Raw genomic sequence first — 16,834 nt, forward strand, 5'->3', positions numbered from 1 at the left:
GCTGAGGGAATGGGTATACGCTTAGGGAACTCCTGTGGAAGTTTTTCACAACAGCTTATCTCTGTTGTTCCCAAAGCACTCACTTTTATTAGGATTCGGCATGGCTCTCTGGTGTCATGAGTTCAGTGTCTTGTAATTCCAGTTGAATTGGGTGTGGTGACAAAGCTAGGAATGCCTGCTGCCACTGACAGCCAGAACTTGCAGTACTGCTGTTACTGACGGAATTGAGCCGCTGGTGGTGGTGTTTGGAACAGTGTGAAACTTTTTCAGTAGTAATATTTCAGTTTGATATGTGAAAATCCACTTTTAGTTTTGCTTCAGAATTACTTTCTCATGGTTAACAATGATAAGCAATGTTTATAGAAAAACAAAGTACATGAGTTGCTGTTCTGGACCAGCATAATGGTGCCACATTTCAGTAAAATTTTTTAGCAACAATTTACAGAGTTTTCACTACCAAACTTAATTTTTACTCCAAAGTGTAAAGACATTACAGCATGTCAGAGCCTCATAGAAACAGTAAATTTTTGATTTATGTTATTTCAAACAAGACAAATTTCACCAATATTAAAGAAAAAGCACAGAATGAGACATATTGGAAGATACAAACTAGTCTGTGCTCTTGTATTGTTACTCTTGGAGCTGTGTTTGATAATGATCCTATATGGTGGCTTTGGGAGTCTGAATATACAGGTTATGGACATCAGTCACAGAAGACCAAAGTTCCCCAAGTACTGGTGGTTCTGTCTCTTTTTATTCATTATTAAGCAATACATTTAAGGCCAGAAATCAGTAAGAAGCTAGTGCAAATACAGCTATACAAAAGTGTTTTGACACTCTCATAAAAAGTTTGTCTGATAAGGGTGTACTAGAAGACACCAGTCTCTAGTAACTAATCCTGTCCTTTATTTTGGAAGAAGTCTGACAGCCTTCTGTGTTGCTTGTCTCTGGGAGTCTGTTTGCTTTCATTGAGGAGACCGGTGGAAACCATTGACTTGCAGAGACTCAGTGAGATTGACAGCATTCTCTTGTGACTCTTCCTTAACGTTCTCAGCATGAGTAAGGTTCAGGAGAACAACCCAGTCTTACTGCAGTTTATTTTTAGTGCTTCAGAAAGAAATGAAGGCTTTTCCCCACTTATCTTCTATCAGGATAGGCTGTGTGAAGAAAAAGGTACAGATAAGGGAGTTGTAAAGACTAAGGGAGAATTAAGACTGAAAACTCAAAGATAGTAAGATTCTTTAATTTTGCTTTCCAACGTTGTTCATTAACTTATATTTATTCAGAGAGTGAGGTTTTTTGTTTGTGCTTTTTTAAAATCTTCTCTGAGAACTTAGTATGAAAGAATGGGTTGTATTGCGAAATTGTGAGGAGAGGAAATGGTGTGTGGTCTTCCGTTTGTCTCAGTGACTTGATGTTCAGATCAGCTCCAGGGAGCAGGGGGAGACCATTACACTGTCAATTTTGCTAATGTAATTTTTGTTATGAAGTTTAAATTACGTTCTTTCTGTCTTAGTCATCTATCTAAACCAAGATGAGTAGTTTAGCTGGAGCAAGACCTAGCAAAATAATCTCTGCTTTTCTGTTGTGTTACTTGGTGTGAAAAGGGAAGCTAGTTCTGCACTAGAACTAAGCCAGTGAAACTGGTAATGCTTTAGTGGCTATTGTAGGCTGATAATTCAGGCAAGATGTGGAAACTGGGTGTACATCAATGTATATTTACAACATAAAAATAGTTTTGAATGTGTTTCTGCTTGTATAGTGGGTGGCAGCTTGGTTCATTGGGAGTCCTGCTGCTCTGATTTTTGTATCCGACTTGCAGCATAAGGCAGAATTAGAGCAGGTTTTCCCCCATGGACTGTTCACCATCAAAAGCTGGCTGGAGCTTTATGACTTTGTGTTTTATACTCCTCTTAACTTTCTGATTTTTAAAATGTTTTTTATATATATATTCGTGCACTTTAATGTAAGTTAGATTTTTTTATTATTATTATTTTTCTAACATGTCTGGATTTTTCATATGATGAAGAGCAGTTGCTTTAAAAAGTTACTGTTTCAGGTTGCAGTTTTGAATGTGAAGTGGGTTACTCGCTGTGCCCTCTCTTAGGATCTCTTTATGACAGAGATAAAGGATCAAAAGGAAGCCAGGGTTCTCTCGTGGTTTCTGTACTCACCCACGCACTGACATGTGGGAGAGGATTGTGCGTTAAACACTGCAGTGTTACATCAGTACTTTCGTCTTCATCTGAGATTATGAAATGCACCAGAGCTCCATAAACTAAAAATGTTTAGTAGTATTTTATCACACATGCTGATAGTCTTGAAATAATTGGCTGTGTAAGTAATATATTGTACATAAATATACTCTCACATGCACATCCAAAAATAGGAGAAATAAGAAATCTCTCACTGGATATAGTATTATAGAAATGGATGTAAGGGCATTTTTCAGATGCTTTTGATCTTAAAGCACAAGGAACTTACAGAAAATACATGTGAGGTTCATTAATAGAAATTTTAAACTCTTTAAAATCTGTTTATTTTGAAAATTTCCAAGGGTAATTAGTCAGAGATGTGGTTATTGCTGTGTTTGTTTAGTCATCAGGCCCTGAGAAGTCATTGTATTAGTAACTCCTTTAAAAAAGCTGAAAGATAGGAAATAGCAGAGCTGTGATTGAGTAAAAAAAGACAGAGTGGGCATATATGTATATTTCTGTCCCTGTCTCCTCTTGATCTGTCCAAAACTGAAAAAGTATTGCGCAAAGAAGAAAGAAAAAAAATTCTTAGAATATAGGCTATAATACTTGCCTTTCAGAGACATGTTTTACTTCATGTCAGAATTGACGGTCTCTCAATGTTGTGAGACATGGAAGCTTTTAAACCTTCACTAGTTACGTGTTTTGCAGGGTAAGAGATTTCTAGACACTTGTGCTGGCCTGTGTGCATAGCTAAGTTTCTAATGGGTTTCCACCCTGGGAGTCCAGAAGTTCCACAAAGATGAAAAATAGCAGCTATAACTTTCACAACACAAGATTAAAGATCGCGTTAAGCGCACAGACATAGCAAGTAATTCAAGGGCTGTGGTTCTGAGCATTATCTGGAGTCCTCCAGCACTGTTTTGTGGCTGAACCAAAGTGATGGGATTAGACCTGACTAGGAGATGGATTTATATTGTTTTGGCCTGTGGACATGGTTGTAGAAGGGTTTTTTGCTGGTCTTCTGGGTGGGTTTTATGATGAGGATTGATTGAAGAACTGAAGGTAATTCCAGTAGGAAGGAGTTTTTAAAACAACAGTGAGCTGCTGCTGATGTTAGCCTCTTACAGCTAATGTGGGAGGGAGGAAGGCTTCACTTCTCATGCTAGTATGTATAGTAAACCCAACTTTTCCAAATAAGAAGTTGTTGGGAAAAGAACATACGATTTTAGAAAGAGAAGTGTTGCTGCAGGTGATGAAAGGATGGTCAGTTGTTGTAGAATGAAGAGAGGAATGCAGTTCCTCATGTTTCTTTCCTTTTGTCATCCATTCCCCTGCCTGCCACCTTCTGTTTTTGTTTTTAATTGAGATCCTTATTAACGCTCTATTCCCCAACTTCGTGTAAGGGAGGTAAGCTTGGGGAAGGATAGATATTAATATATCATAAACTATTTTTATATCAGCAAAGCTGTGGTTAGCAGTCCAAAAACCCCTCACTTCTTAAAAACTGGAAAAAAACGGAAGTTTCCTTCTTTTCCTGAAATTGACAAAAAGTGGTCATGTAAAACATACACTGTAACTGACTGATCTGGTCTTATCTGGTGGCAGGGGAGGGGAATGGTGGCCAGTTTTCTTAGGGTGGGACTTTCTGAAGCCAGCTAGGGCTTTCAGGTTGTGTAAGCATTCTGAAAACATGATACTGAAATACTTCTTTCCCCTCCCTCCCCCCCCCCCCCCCAAAGTAAAATTAAGACTTGTAATTACTTATCTTAATATCAGTGAAGCCCTTAACTTGTTTTGAAACACAACCGTAAAGTTAATCTTCCTTTTGTGAAGGGGCTGTCTTAGCGACTGCTTACATTGGGCTAAGCCCTGATTTTACATGCAATTTTTTTTTTAATTGGAAACTTGCGGTTACATGTCATGTAGATACACCCACTGAACGTTTCTGAATTAAAATTTTGTTTTGTCTCCCATTCTGGTTATTTCCTTTTCTAATGTGTGAATGAGGAGGGGAAAAAGATAATGCAGTAGATTAACTGCTGACTCAGTGTGGACTCTCTTTTTCAAAACCACAAAGGCATGTATAGTAGCACATTTCAAAAATATATGCTTGCAGCTCTCCTTTCTGGGAGTCTGTAAAAACAAGTTTGCGTGACCGTTGTTTGCATGTTTGCTGCTGAAATGGATGACACTTGAACGGTTTCTTGCCAAATTAGGCTCTTGGAGGGCAGTACTTGCCTTCTCTGTGCTTGGCATGACTTCAGCTCTTAAAGAACCAGTTTTATGTATTTACAATGTGAATACTTGAAAGCCCAAAAATGGCTTATTAGAGCTAGATTTTTCCCTTTATTTGCATTTACTTTTCTAAATGAATTATACACTATACTACCTTAAAGTGACCTGTCAGTTTGTTACTGTCCTGTTTATTTGCTCACATGAAGACTTTCTAGGGAACGTAACAATTTTTATGAAGTGTACAAATCCTGATGGCTGCAGTTACTTAGTTTCTGCACTTGGAGGACTTCAGTTGATTGGAATGGTGGAGGTCGAGTCTCTCAGTCATTGAGTGGGTTTATTGTGGGCTTAAGGACTTATTTCCATCTTACGAGCTGCTTGGATGCCGGTTGTATCTGAAAGGCTCCTATTTCCTGTATGAAACTCCTCTTGCAGAACAAACTACTGAGATGTGAAGCAAGAATCAGTGTAAACTGAAAGATCTCTTACACTGTACTGTAACTGATCAGTAGTTTGAGAAAAGAACAAATGCCCTGCTGTTAGCTGTTGCGTAGACTTTACATGAAGATGTAGTAATTTAAAACATAAAATAAAGGGCTTTTATGGTCCTGTCGACTTCTTCAAACTCTATGCATATTTAAACCTTTTGAATGATAATTGCTTGTGCCAGCCTAGATAGGTGAAGCCATTTGTCAAAGCTGAAATGTTTACCATATGGTGGAAATACATTTATTATGATTGTCAGAATAGGAACATATATTTAGTCTTATTTTATTTTTTGATTGGTCAAAGTGTTTGGGGTTTTTTAGGCGGTGGTGGTGTGGTTTTTTTTGTTGTCTTTTTTCTTGTTGTAGAATGTTGCAGTTCTAGCACTTTGCTTGATTCTTTAGGGAAGGGCAGTATTCCTGTGAGATTTGCTAGCTGGTAAACTTGTTAAGGTTACACTTTCCAATTTCTGTTAAGTCTCCTGTAATTGAGCCACTTCAAACATCTTCAAAATTTTTTTGTTTACTGGAGGCTGTTTGTTGAGTAGCTTAAAACTATCTGCAATAACTCAGTCTCATGTATTCAGACCCTAGGGAGTAACAGTCCAGTTTGATAGTGCTCAGTTGATTTAATGGCTTCCTGCCCTTAATGGCTACTTGCCTTGCACTGCCTTTGAAGCTTGTGAGATCCGCTGCGTGACTAGGTTAATTTGGGTTGCCAAGCTGACTGAAAACTGGCTCGAAACCTAAATGGCTTTCTGTAAGGTTAGTAAACAGAATCACCATAGGTGATACATGCAAGGCAGGAGTGTCAGAGAGGGAGGAGGATCCACTATTTCAGTGTGTTTCAGTTGACTTAGCTGTGCTGTCTGTCTAAAGCAGCCTCCAGGCTGGCAGAGTTAAGGGATGGTGATAACTGGCTAGCTTAGAGTAAGAGATGGAAGGGGAGGAGGTAAGATCAGTTCAGAACAAATTCTTGAGCCTGAGGGGTCTGAAAAAGAAAGATTTGGGAGTGTTAGGAGTGGCTGGTCAGGGGGACTGGGTATAGTTTGTCTTTTGAGATGCAGGAACAGGGTACGCTGTCTAAGCTAGGTAGACCTCACTTGCTGGCAACAGAACTGGGACTTGGGCAGGAGATGAAAAGGGAATGCTGGAACTGCCTGCACAGGGCGACTGACTGGAGCAGGAAATCAGCTTGAAGTGACAGATCTGTGTGATGAATCCGGAGATTCTAGTTCTGCTGCAAGGCTGTGTAGTTGTCAGTAAAATGTTTTTCAAGTTACAGAAAATGACAAACAAGCCGCCTTTTCGTTTGTGTATGTTGCGGTCAAGCTGTAAGAAGACTGAGGAGGCTGGAACAAGCTGTTTCTGTAACCAAAAGTAGGGTATTGTGATCAGTTTTTGTTGGTAGGTCATTCATACAGAGATCAGGGAAGGAGTGAGAAACTATACATAGGGAAAGAAACTGCTTTCTGTAGGATGTGTATCTGTTTGCTAGAGAAATCCAGGAGCTTGGTGGACGTGACACAGGCTGTAGGAAGAGAAATTGTGGTGTTCTTGTTAAAATAGTTGAATTCTATCCAGATAAGTTTGATTTGATCCGTCTGCTACGAATTTCCTATGAGGTTAAAGTTGAGGCTAACTCATAGGTGCTCTCAGCGCTCACCTGAAACCGAAAATCTCTGGGAGCTGCAGAGACAGTATGTTCAGTGCTACAAAATGCCTGATAGTCTGAAAGAATCAAGTTCTTGCTGCTTCAGATCCGATACCCCAAATGACTGAAAGTCTAGACAGTTTATTTTTGTCACCACTCTTCTGTGTCACGTGTGTGTTGGAGGAGGAATCAATTATTGCTTATGAAACACCATTTAAATGGTGGGTTTAAAATCACTGTAGGGTTCATTGTGATTCAAAAGTTATTGAAATGCTGAAGGCCACGTGCTTGAAAACTGGAAGAAAAATAGCAAATGATTGTGTAGTGGTTCAGCACTAAATGTTCCCTGCACTGGCTAAGACAAAGGGACTTTTTTGGGGGGAAAATACCATCTGGTTTGTGATCGTGCATGCTCCAAAGCGGGTGGAGTTTTGAGGCAGCACAGGAGTGTTAGTGTCTGTTGTTTCCCCACTTGTGAATGTTTGACTTTGCAACTCTTGTTATTCTTTTAACTCTGTTTTTCTACAGTACAGAAAACATTTACTTAACAACAGTGTATAGGTACTGTTGCTGCTATGTAACTTTAACGTGATATGCACAATTTACTATTCCACATTATTAGTATGAGAACTTTTACTTGAGTATTTATATGAACTTAGAGAAGAAAAGTCTATTTTCTCCTGAAGTTACGTAGGTTTTGGATTTTATTCAAACTGGCTAATTATGGTAACCAAAACTTACTTGCATTAATTTAGTTAAACTCCTGCAATACATTATTTAGAAATAGATTATTTTAAGAAGAGAGAACAGGAATATAATGTTCAGAACTCATTTATGTCTTGTTTATGAAATTTTGTAATTTGCTGAATGTTTCTGGACATAAATACTGCAGTGTGCATGGCTACATTAGAGCACCATTCTGCAAGAAAGTCTGGTTTCTGCTGTAAATCTACAAAGTGTTTTGCTTTACTTCTGTTGTTCCAGCTGTTTTTAGTTAATGCTCATATGTGAGCGGCATCCGAAGGTTAGTCAGCTTGCTGACCCAGCTTTGTTTCTAGTAGTGTTGCGGCTCTGGTGATTCAAAAAAAATGGCAAGCCTTCGGAAAAGGTCCAGGAAATGTGTCTCTGTCCCCATGAGTATTACTTTCTAACCATCCTGTCCGTTTTGCATCAGGAGTCATGGACAGTGTGCCTACATACCTGTTAAAACAGCAGCTTAGAACTTACTGCAAAAATTATAGAAGAAAACAGTATTTTTAAAAGGGCTGTTTAACCCTGATCGTGCACTATTGTGAAAAGAGTTTTAAAATGAACTTTAAAAACTATTTCAAAGGTAAACTGATTTTCTCTTTGTGGCTGAATAGTATGGATGGAACCTAGACATGCTAGGACTATGTACTAATAGTTTCGGATGCTTAATTTTAAATAACGTTTCACGATATGACTCTGCATTTTTTAGCTTACTCAACTCAGAAAGTAATTCAGCGGAAACAAAATATTTAAATCCATTTTAATGCCTTCCAAATGTATTGCTGTCATGTGGATGAGGCTAAATAGCTTTTGGTGGGCTTTGAGAAATCAAATTTAAAAGTTATTGAAGTCAGCAGTTTCCCCTAACATAGCTGTTCATTTTACTTAGGATTTAGCCATGTATGTGTGATACTGCAATGTCTTTTATTGAAGCAATTACAAGAATTTTGTGCTCACGGAGCCCCGTAAATCTGACTATACACTTGAGTGTTACCTGGTATTACCATCCAGAGATCTGTAGTTACAACCTACTTCGTGTACATAAATTACATTGGATCAACGTATGTATTGGTGTGTAATACAGCAGGACTTAAAAAACATCTTTTAAGAAAGAAAGGATCATTTGGGGTTGACTTTTTTAAGCCAAAGACATTGCTTCACTGATCTATTGATTGCCTTTTCCTTGTAGCATAAAGGAGTGCCATGGGTTGCCTCTTATAAATGGACAGAATTGTGATCCTTATGCAACAGTCTCTCTCGTGGGGCCTTCCAGGTAACATTTCAGTATAAATTTAATGAGTCTAAAATGCTGTGATCTTAAACTGGAAAAGAAAGTCATAGGTTTTAAACAAAATCTTTAAAATACAGAAAAATCTTAGAATGTTTCCTGTGTACATCAGATTTTCTATTGTTACTGTCCTCTCCCCTTCTGTACCATACTCTCAAGATTGTGAAGGTGTTTGGTCTGTCTGAATGGCCTACACTGGTCAAGAATCACTTGTCACTCAGTTCATTCTTTTTTCTCAGATTTGTACTGGACTCTTGGTATCTGCACTGTAGTTCCTGTTTTGTCAAATTTGTGTATGGGAGAATGCTGTCAGTTGCTCACCTGCTGTCCTCTGTTCCCTGTTTTTTTTAATGCATGAGTTTATTTGCACTAAATGTTTAACGGTTGGGAGGAAGCAAGAGCGTGGAGGTTCTTGTGAGACCTTTCCAATGCCAGCACGTTCAGGACGCTGCGCTCAAAATCCCCACAGTTTAAATGTCTTTTTTTTTTTTTTTTCTTGGATCAGTGATCCTGAATAGCTGTTGCGGTTTATCATTTAAGAAAAATCCCGTATCCCACACATTCAGTGTCTGCAAGTCCCTGCCCAATAACATCTAAAGTTGTTTATTTTTTGCAACATCAAACCGAAGTCCATCTGCTTTCTCTGGTACTGAAGAATTGCCACTGTGAGCGTAGTACCAGAACGTCTTCTGGCAAACTTGGTGTTTGAAAGACTTTGGAAGGATTGCCCCCAAGTAAGCTCTGAGTGAGTGGGGCATTTTTCCCTACTTGGTAATACATGATCGCATTTTTTTATGTTTGGGTTGGGTTTTTTCAGTGGGTGTATTTTTTTGGTTTGGTTTGGTTGGGTGGGTTTTTATTAAGAGGACTAGGGAGATGCAAGTATTATACCTGGGAAAGCACAGTTTTGATTGCCAAAGAAGGTAAATTGATGTATATTTCCTATTTGAGCCCTGTGGTGCAGAGGGAACTGGGTGAATGTTGGTCCCACACAGTATTTACCCTGTTGATATGGGAATATATTTACAAATCTGACAGCAGTTCCTGGTTAAGATTTTCCAATCTCATGCATGTGTGAGTCACATACCGTGACTGGAATATTTGTATGGCCAGTGCCTGAAAACAGTTAGTTGATCTCTAGGACAGTTTTTCTTCTCCCTTGTCTGTTCCCACCCCCCACCCCCATTTTATATTGGTTTCTGTCAGAACCACTATTATAGCACTTTATTAACTAAATATGACTGTATTATGTTATAAAATGTGTAAAAATAATTTAAAAAAACCTTCAGAAACCACAAGGGAGTGGGGAGCAATTGTTTTGTTTGATCCTATGCTGTTTAGCATTAACAGTGATCCCCTCCAAAGAAAACATTCAGTGGCATGGCGTAAGGCTCTGTCTGTAGAGAAGCAGTGGGTATTTGTCCAACAAAAGAGGGTGGGGAAAACCAGAAACTGGCCGTTGAACAAGACAAGGAGAACTGTGTTTGTAACCTGCAAGCAGTGGTAAAGAAATTGTCTGTAGACTTAAGTTTGAAACACTTTAGAAATTGTTGATATATTTGTTTGACTTCATATGTCTAAGTTATACTCATTTGTGATGGGAAATAGAAACTTTGGCCTGGACAGATGCACTAGATACAGCACTTGAAATTTCAACTTTTCATACTATATTGTGAAGATTAACTATTTTATTTAAGATTTTCTTTATTGATCAGTGATCTCTAAAATGACGAAAAATGTTTTAACTTAAATGCATGGGTCCTTCTTGACAATAGAATGTCTTTATAATTGTGTGTTTAAGTTGTCTATGGTAAAAATTTTACCACATTGGAACAGGAATGACCAAAAGAAGACTAAAGTAAAGAAGAAAACAAGCAATCCGCAGTTTAACGAAACATTTTATTTTGAGGTAACTTTTTGTGTGGTATTCTGCCTGTTTATCTATTTTATGCAACCCTTCAATATTTTTAAGCAAGCTGCATTGCAGTACCTAACACAGAAAGCTCTCTTCAAGCAAGCTGAAGAGCTTTTACTAGCCTCTCAAATAGAAGTGAATGACATACTTAAATGGGGCTGCCAGACAGTAGCATTCCCCTTCAATTGCTGTGTGAAAAATGACTTCCACAGAAGCACATATGTGAAGGTATTTTGTTATCTTGAATCACTTTATATGGTATCTCTTGCCATCAGGAGTTCTGAGAGAACCTATCCTGTGGAATTTGCTTTAAAGATTTTTAAGAACATTAAGCTAACAAAACCCCCAACTTATTTATTTAATAAAACAATGTAGTTATACCAAATACAGGATAATTTTATTATTTATTTAAAAAGTGAACTTTTTTGTTATTTAGGATTTTATTTCAGTTCTACACGAGTTACCCTACAATAACCAAATTAGGACTTTGAATTTCTATCTGATTTGTCTCTGTAATAAAAAGTACATTTGCATGTAAGCATACTATAGTGTTCAGCTGAGAGCTGGAAGTAGTGCAACTATTACATGTGCCTCAAATGCATTATAATTTAAAGTGTTGAGATCCTGGTCCTGCTGTGGGACTTCAGTGAGAAATTGTTCCATATTTACCTATCGTATCAACATACGGTGTGTGTTTCGGTTGACCTGCTCAGGATACTGAGTGTAATTTCTCAGGAAATAAGATATTAGGATAAAAACATGATCCAAACCACTCTGATAACTTCATGACTTATGATTTGAGTTAAACTGAGAATTCAATCAGGCAAGAAATGAGGAAAATTAAAACAAGAGGTTACAATTGTGTAGTTAGGGCAAGAAGAGTGGACTAATTTGTTGTTTCCTTAAACATCTCAGAACTACCTTTAATACTTTCTTGGGGCTCATGCTGAAACCAGAGAAATTCTTGCCATTTTCATGTCGTACTTCTTTCTTGTTTTCTCTAATAGATCTATACTGTAATTGCCTTAGATAGCAGCTAGCCCTCACCAGGCTCTACCATGAACCCTTCTTGACCCATTTTTCACCTGCTTTCTGTCAAAAGGCAGTTTGTTTGGTGAACTGAACCTTCTCCTTTTTAAAAGGATCAGTAACTATTTACCAATGGTAAAGAGTCAGGGTTTTCTTTGTTTTCTGACATCCATAATACAACAGTAAAAAGTGTGTTAATGGGAGGAATTTACTTGCAGGTAACCAGGTCCAGCAGTTACACGAAAAAGTCCCAGTTTCAGGTGGAAGAAGAAGATATTGAGAAACTAGAAGTGAGGTAAGTTAAGTAGATTAGAAAGTGATTTATTTTACCATTAATAAAACCATAATATTTATCACTGAGACGAAGAAATGTTTTAGTATACTCCAGAGAATTACTGATAAGATTTGTAGAAAAGATCCTTCTAACATACGTAATTACTCAAATGTTTTAGTGTGTTTCTTACTGAAGATGAGTTTATTTTAAGTAAATAGTGGTAGAATGTATTTAGAAGCCTAAACTTGTTTCCTGTGCCTGTGAGTAAAAGAGACATGAGGACCTCCTATCAATATATATGTAAGTCTGGGCAAAATATTGTTAAGAGAGCTTGTACTGAAGGATAACAGCATACCTGATGCTAATCTGTGGTTTCAAATGTAGTTGGCTGTTTTAATAAAAGCAGAGGGAAAAGCCTCTTTTATGAGATTATTACAGTTTCACATTGCTTCTTAGAACATTTGCACTGCATCTTTTCTTTGCAAATCCAAAGAATGCTTCAAAGTACATGCTCCTTTTCTACCCTTAGACCAGGTCTGTCTGTATTTATGCTATGTAGTTAGAACAGTTGAGAGCTCCTGTACCCAGTTTCTTTTCTTTATTGTGTTCATGCACATACATGCACCAAATCTGCTGAATGACAAGAAGTCTTCAAGGCTAGCATATATTTCCTAACAGGCATCAGAAGAAGAGTTTGGTGGTTAGTTTTAATAGCCATTATAGAACTAACTTGGTATCTGCTTTTTTAACTGTTAGTTTCATTAATATCTTAATTAGAATTGTATATTTCATTATAGATGCAAATATATTTAGAAAAATAGTCATGCCCCAACAAATCTAGTATTATTTTTTTTGTTCTTCTTAACAACTGCTGTCTGTCAGAAATGTCAGAGAGGTAAGAAAGTAATAGAAAACACCCAAGGTGCATGTCTGGAGTATGTGGTTCCTTTTGAGGTTGTAAGCATACAAGCTGCTATTTGAGGTTGTAAGTGTACAAGCTGCTGTTTGGAAAACAAGCGCATGTGTTGGTGTGACATTGCAGTGTGCCAAATTTTAGCAATTAGATAGGGATATGTAAATAAATTGATTTAAAAGTTCACTTGAATTACCTGAGAAGAAACGTGCACAGTTTTGGGGCTGGAGACTGCTCAGAATACATACGTTACCAGTATCACTTTTATTTACTGATGCAAGGTCTGCGAGTCTAACTTTCACTGTTTGTTTCTTTATCTGTTCTTTGTGGGTTAATAAGCCACTAGTTTGATTCTTCTTGATTTAATTAGAATGGAGTGAGATTTCTAACATTTCCTGCCTGCATGCATGTGAATTAGTGCTGTAAGGCAGTTACTGTTAACTTGGAGATTTTTATTTCTCTCTGGGAGGAAAAAAAGTTAAACAATGTTCTTATTTTCAGGGTTGACCTATGGAATAATGGAAATTTAGTACAAGACGTCTTTCTAGGAGAAATTAAAGTTCCTGTGAAGGTGTTAAGAAATGATTCCTTTCAAGCATGGTGAGAAATGATCGCTCAGAAGTGAATTTGCTTCTGTCTTGCAGATCTTCCCTTGCAAAGGATATGTTTTATTCTAAACTGTCCATTACAATGTGTCTTCCTGTTCTAGTCTAGGTAAAACATCTCTCTAGAGAGTTTCCCTGCTCAATAAATTACCCTTGCCACGGAGTACACTTAGCTCTTCTCTTCCCCCGATCTGCCCGCTCCCAAAGAATAGTTCATGTGTTTGAGGGGAAAGTGAGGAGAGTGAAGACAGGAAAGGCTGAGCATAACTATCTTTCAGTCAGCTTGCTGGATTGTGGTGATCTGTGTATGCTTTTGAGCTTAACCAGCAAACCTGGAACTTCTCAAAGCTGCATCTCTTGTAATTAAATTCCTAACTCAGACTTCCAGAATGACTGATGAAGAGTTTATTTAAAAATAATCATTAAGTACGGCTTTTTTTTTTTTTTTCTTGGGGGGGTTCAGAAAGTGTCTTCTGGAACAACCCAGTGTCATTTCAGGGGAGCAGGCACAGATGTTTAAACCTGGAAGTGTGAAGTACAAAGGGAATACAGGAGAGGAGGACCTTTGCTTATGCCATAGCAGCAAAACCTCCCTTCTGAAGTTCTTGCAAGCACGAGCCAATCTGTAGCCCCTTTACTCTCCCAAATGCTTAGCGGCAGGAATCGAGGAGTACAACAGATTCAAATGCCTCAAAGTGTGTAGAATATTCTGGTTTTAGTGCACCTTTCAGTACAGAGAAAAGAGTGGAGGAAGCCCTCACATACCCACGTAGAAAACACATAGGAAGGAAGTGGGTAGATAGGAACTAGGAACTAAACGGAACACAGGTCTTGGCTGGGAACCATTACGGCTCCGCTCCACGTACCCGCCTCATGTTCCGAGTGTCTTGGACGTGTTGGAGTTGAAGTCTGATTCTTCGTCTTAGTGTTTGAATGTGATCCTAAACATAATAAATGTTTGTGTTAGTATTTTCAAATTTTTGCATGGCATATTGCAAACGCAGGCTTGTTTTGCCAGTGCTCTGAACTGGTCAAAAGCTTTATGACTATATTAAGAAAATGACATGCCTCCATTAACAACATGCTAAGAGAGAGGTTATGTTGCATGGACTCATTACTAGTGTATTGTGTTCATACGGCTTTTTGAATTGACCTGACTCATGTCCAGTTCACTTGAAGCATCCATAGAGAGGTTTGTGTCTGCTAATATACTTTGTAGGCATACCCTGTATTGAACATCCTCACATCCAATTATTACCTGCTCATCAAAAACAGTTCAGTGACTAAAAACAACTAATTTTTTTATACTAGTATTAATTTACATCAAATGTTTTTGAGTATAGCTGAACTACAGCAGACAAAATAGTATCACTAGTACTAAATGTTGGGAAAATAAGTCTGAAAGTCATGCTGTCATGTAGAGGTTCTCCTTGTAAATCAGTTTTACTTTATATTAGCATGCCTTCATGGGCAATGCGTCTGATCGTTAAAAAAAAAGTCTGATCTCCTGGTTGTAGAAGTACAAATGCAAATGATTATAAACTGAAATCATATCTTCAAATATTCTTTTGTCAGGCCAGATGTTGAAACTATACTGTGACTACTTAAAAGCTGTTAAAATTTTTGTAGGGCTGCGCCTCGTGTTGGAATACAGTTGAACTGCAGCAAAAGCCAGTGAAGAATTGTTTAATTTATTTTTGTATTGAGAGTAGGGAAAAGGGACACTTTTTTCCCTTTAATCTTACTTGTTTCTCAGGAACGCAGCCTGTTAATGTTACGTGTTTTTACTGGTTTCAGACTAGACCAGTTAAATTCTTGACACTTAACTGTTCATCTGCAATGTCCAACACCCTAAATATAACCTGGATGTAAAATGAGAAGGTCCAATGTATTTTCTAACTATTCCTGCTGTCTCAGTGGAGCTACAAGAAGTATACTGTTTGAACAGATATGAGAAAACAAATATAGGTTTCCTTATGTGCTAAAGATGCATCAAATGCTACTCCTTTTTTTTTTTCTTTTGTGTGTCACATTTTTTAATGTGAATTTTATTGCCAGTTTTCAGACTCAGTTTATGTGTACTGAAATAATAAAATTTAATACTTTGCTTTATTGTAGAATTAAACAAATTAATAAAATGTGAATCTAATATTTTGGAATTGCCCTATTGGTTTCAGGTACTTACTTCAACCAAGAGAAAATGGAAACAAGTCTTCTAAAACTGATGATCTGGGATCACTTAGATTAAATATCTGTTATACTGAAGACTGTGTACTTCCCTCTGAATACTACACTTCTCTAAGAAACTTGCTGCTAAAATCGTCGGATATTCAGGTACTTTTGTTGACAATTTCTTTTAAAATGAAAACTTAAAATTTATTATGCAGTCCTGTAGGAGACAATGTGAATTATGTATATCTAGAGAATTTTTTTGTTTGCATTAATTACTTCTGTCACAAGTAGATGAGCAGTGTGAAGAGCATTTACTTCTGCTCCAGACCACCCAAGATTTTTTTCTTGTTTTAGAAGAACTAGCAGAGACAGTGAAAATAAGTGCTGTGCAACTGGAAGAGATAGAGTACTTTCTTCTTATTGGTTGCTCTTTTCAACGTTGTCTTTTACCACTGACTGCTATTGTCCACCTGGATTTAGCGGTTTTCTGGGACATTGATCCATTATTAGCACTGAAGGGACAGATAATCACCTTTACCAAAAATGGTCTGCCTCAGAACTGATTTCTGAATCCACCTTCTGAATTGCTTCTGTCTTCCCCAGTAGGTTAATCAGCATGACTGGATTTCTCACATGGACATGGTGACAAAGGGAAGTGTGGTAGATGGTTAGCATAGCATGGAGACAGGAATCAAATTCTAGTAACCAGGCTTTATGTTCCTAGGTGTTGTGTAGCCTTTCTTCACTTCAGTGTTGGTGAAGTACTGGAAGAGGAGAAGAAAGGTAAAGAGGAAGCAGACTGGCCTAGCAAAAGCTTCAGTCATGTGTTCAAATACTACTTCATTGAAATTCAGGAAGAGCTAAGTATGTAGCTAGCAGCAGTCAGCAGATGTCTTTTTTTACTTAGATGAAATAACTTTATCAGTTTTTGTATTGAAAATCCAGAGTGTAGAATGGTGACAGACACTTCAGATGTGCAAGAACTGTATTTTAGTGTGCTCTGGTTATAGTTTTAAAAGTCCTATAAAGATACACTATGTTATAGTAAAGCAATTGCTTGCTGCCTCTTACTTGGATTTGTGACAAAGCCATAATCTAACCCTTTAGGGAGAATGAGAAGGCTGAGTAGATGCTGAATTTCATTCTTAAACGTCCACTATAGAGTACATATTACCAGTTTTCAATGAAATATTTCTGTAGAATGGAAACTTTTAATTGCCATGTTATACAGCAAATGTTGAAACTTTCTGCTAAGAAACTATGTCTATAGTCTTGTTAGATTTGATCTTTGCCAAATATATGAAGAACACTTACTA

At 37.6% G+C, this 16,834-nt stretch overlaps 1 protein-coding gene across 3 annotated transcripts in view; it reads left to right on the forward strand.

Moving 5' to 3' along the window:
• The window catches only part of RASA2 (RAS p21 protein activator 2), a 53,845-nt gene that overhangs the window by 22,127 nt on the left and 14,884 nt on the right, over nt 1-16,834 (forward strand). For 2 of the 3 annotated variants that reach the window (XM_075417979.1, XM_075417980.1), the window contains exons 6-10: nt 8,512-8,595; nt 10,447-10,519; nt 11,773-11,849; nt 13,243-13,341; nt 15,524-15,680. In XM_075417979.1, coding sequence (XP_075274094.1) covers nt 8,512-8,595; nt 10,447-10,519; nt 11,773-11,849; nt 13,243-13,341; nt 15,524-15,680 — 490 coding nt within the window. The remainder of the gene's footprint in view (nt 1-8,511; nt 8,596-10,446; nt 10,520-11,772; nt 11,850-13,242; nt 13,342-15,523; nt 15,681-16,834) is intronic. The other variant, XM_075417981.1, reaches the window with a different exon arrangement.

The sequence above is a fragment of the Opisthocomus hoazin genome, chromosome 4, assembly GCF_030867145.1.
Source record: "Opisthocomus hoazin isolate bOpiHoa1 chromosome 4, bOpiHoa1.hap1, whole genome shotgun sequence".
In the NCBI taxonomy this organism is placed as follows: domain Eukaryota; kingdom Metazoa; phylum Chordata; class Aves; order Opisthocomiformes; family Opisthocomidae; genus Opisthocomus; species Opisthocomus hoazin.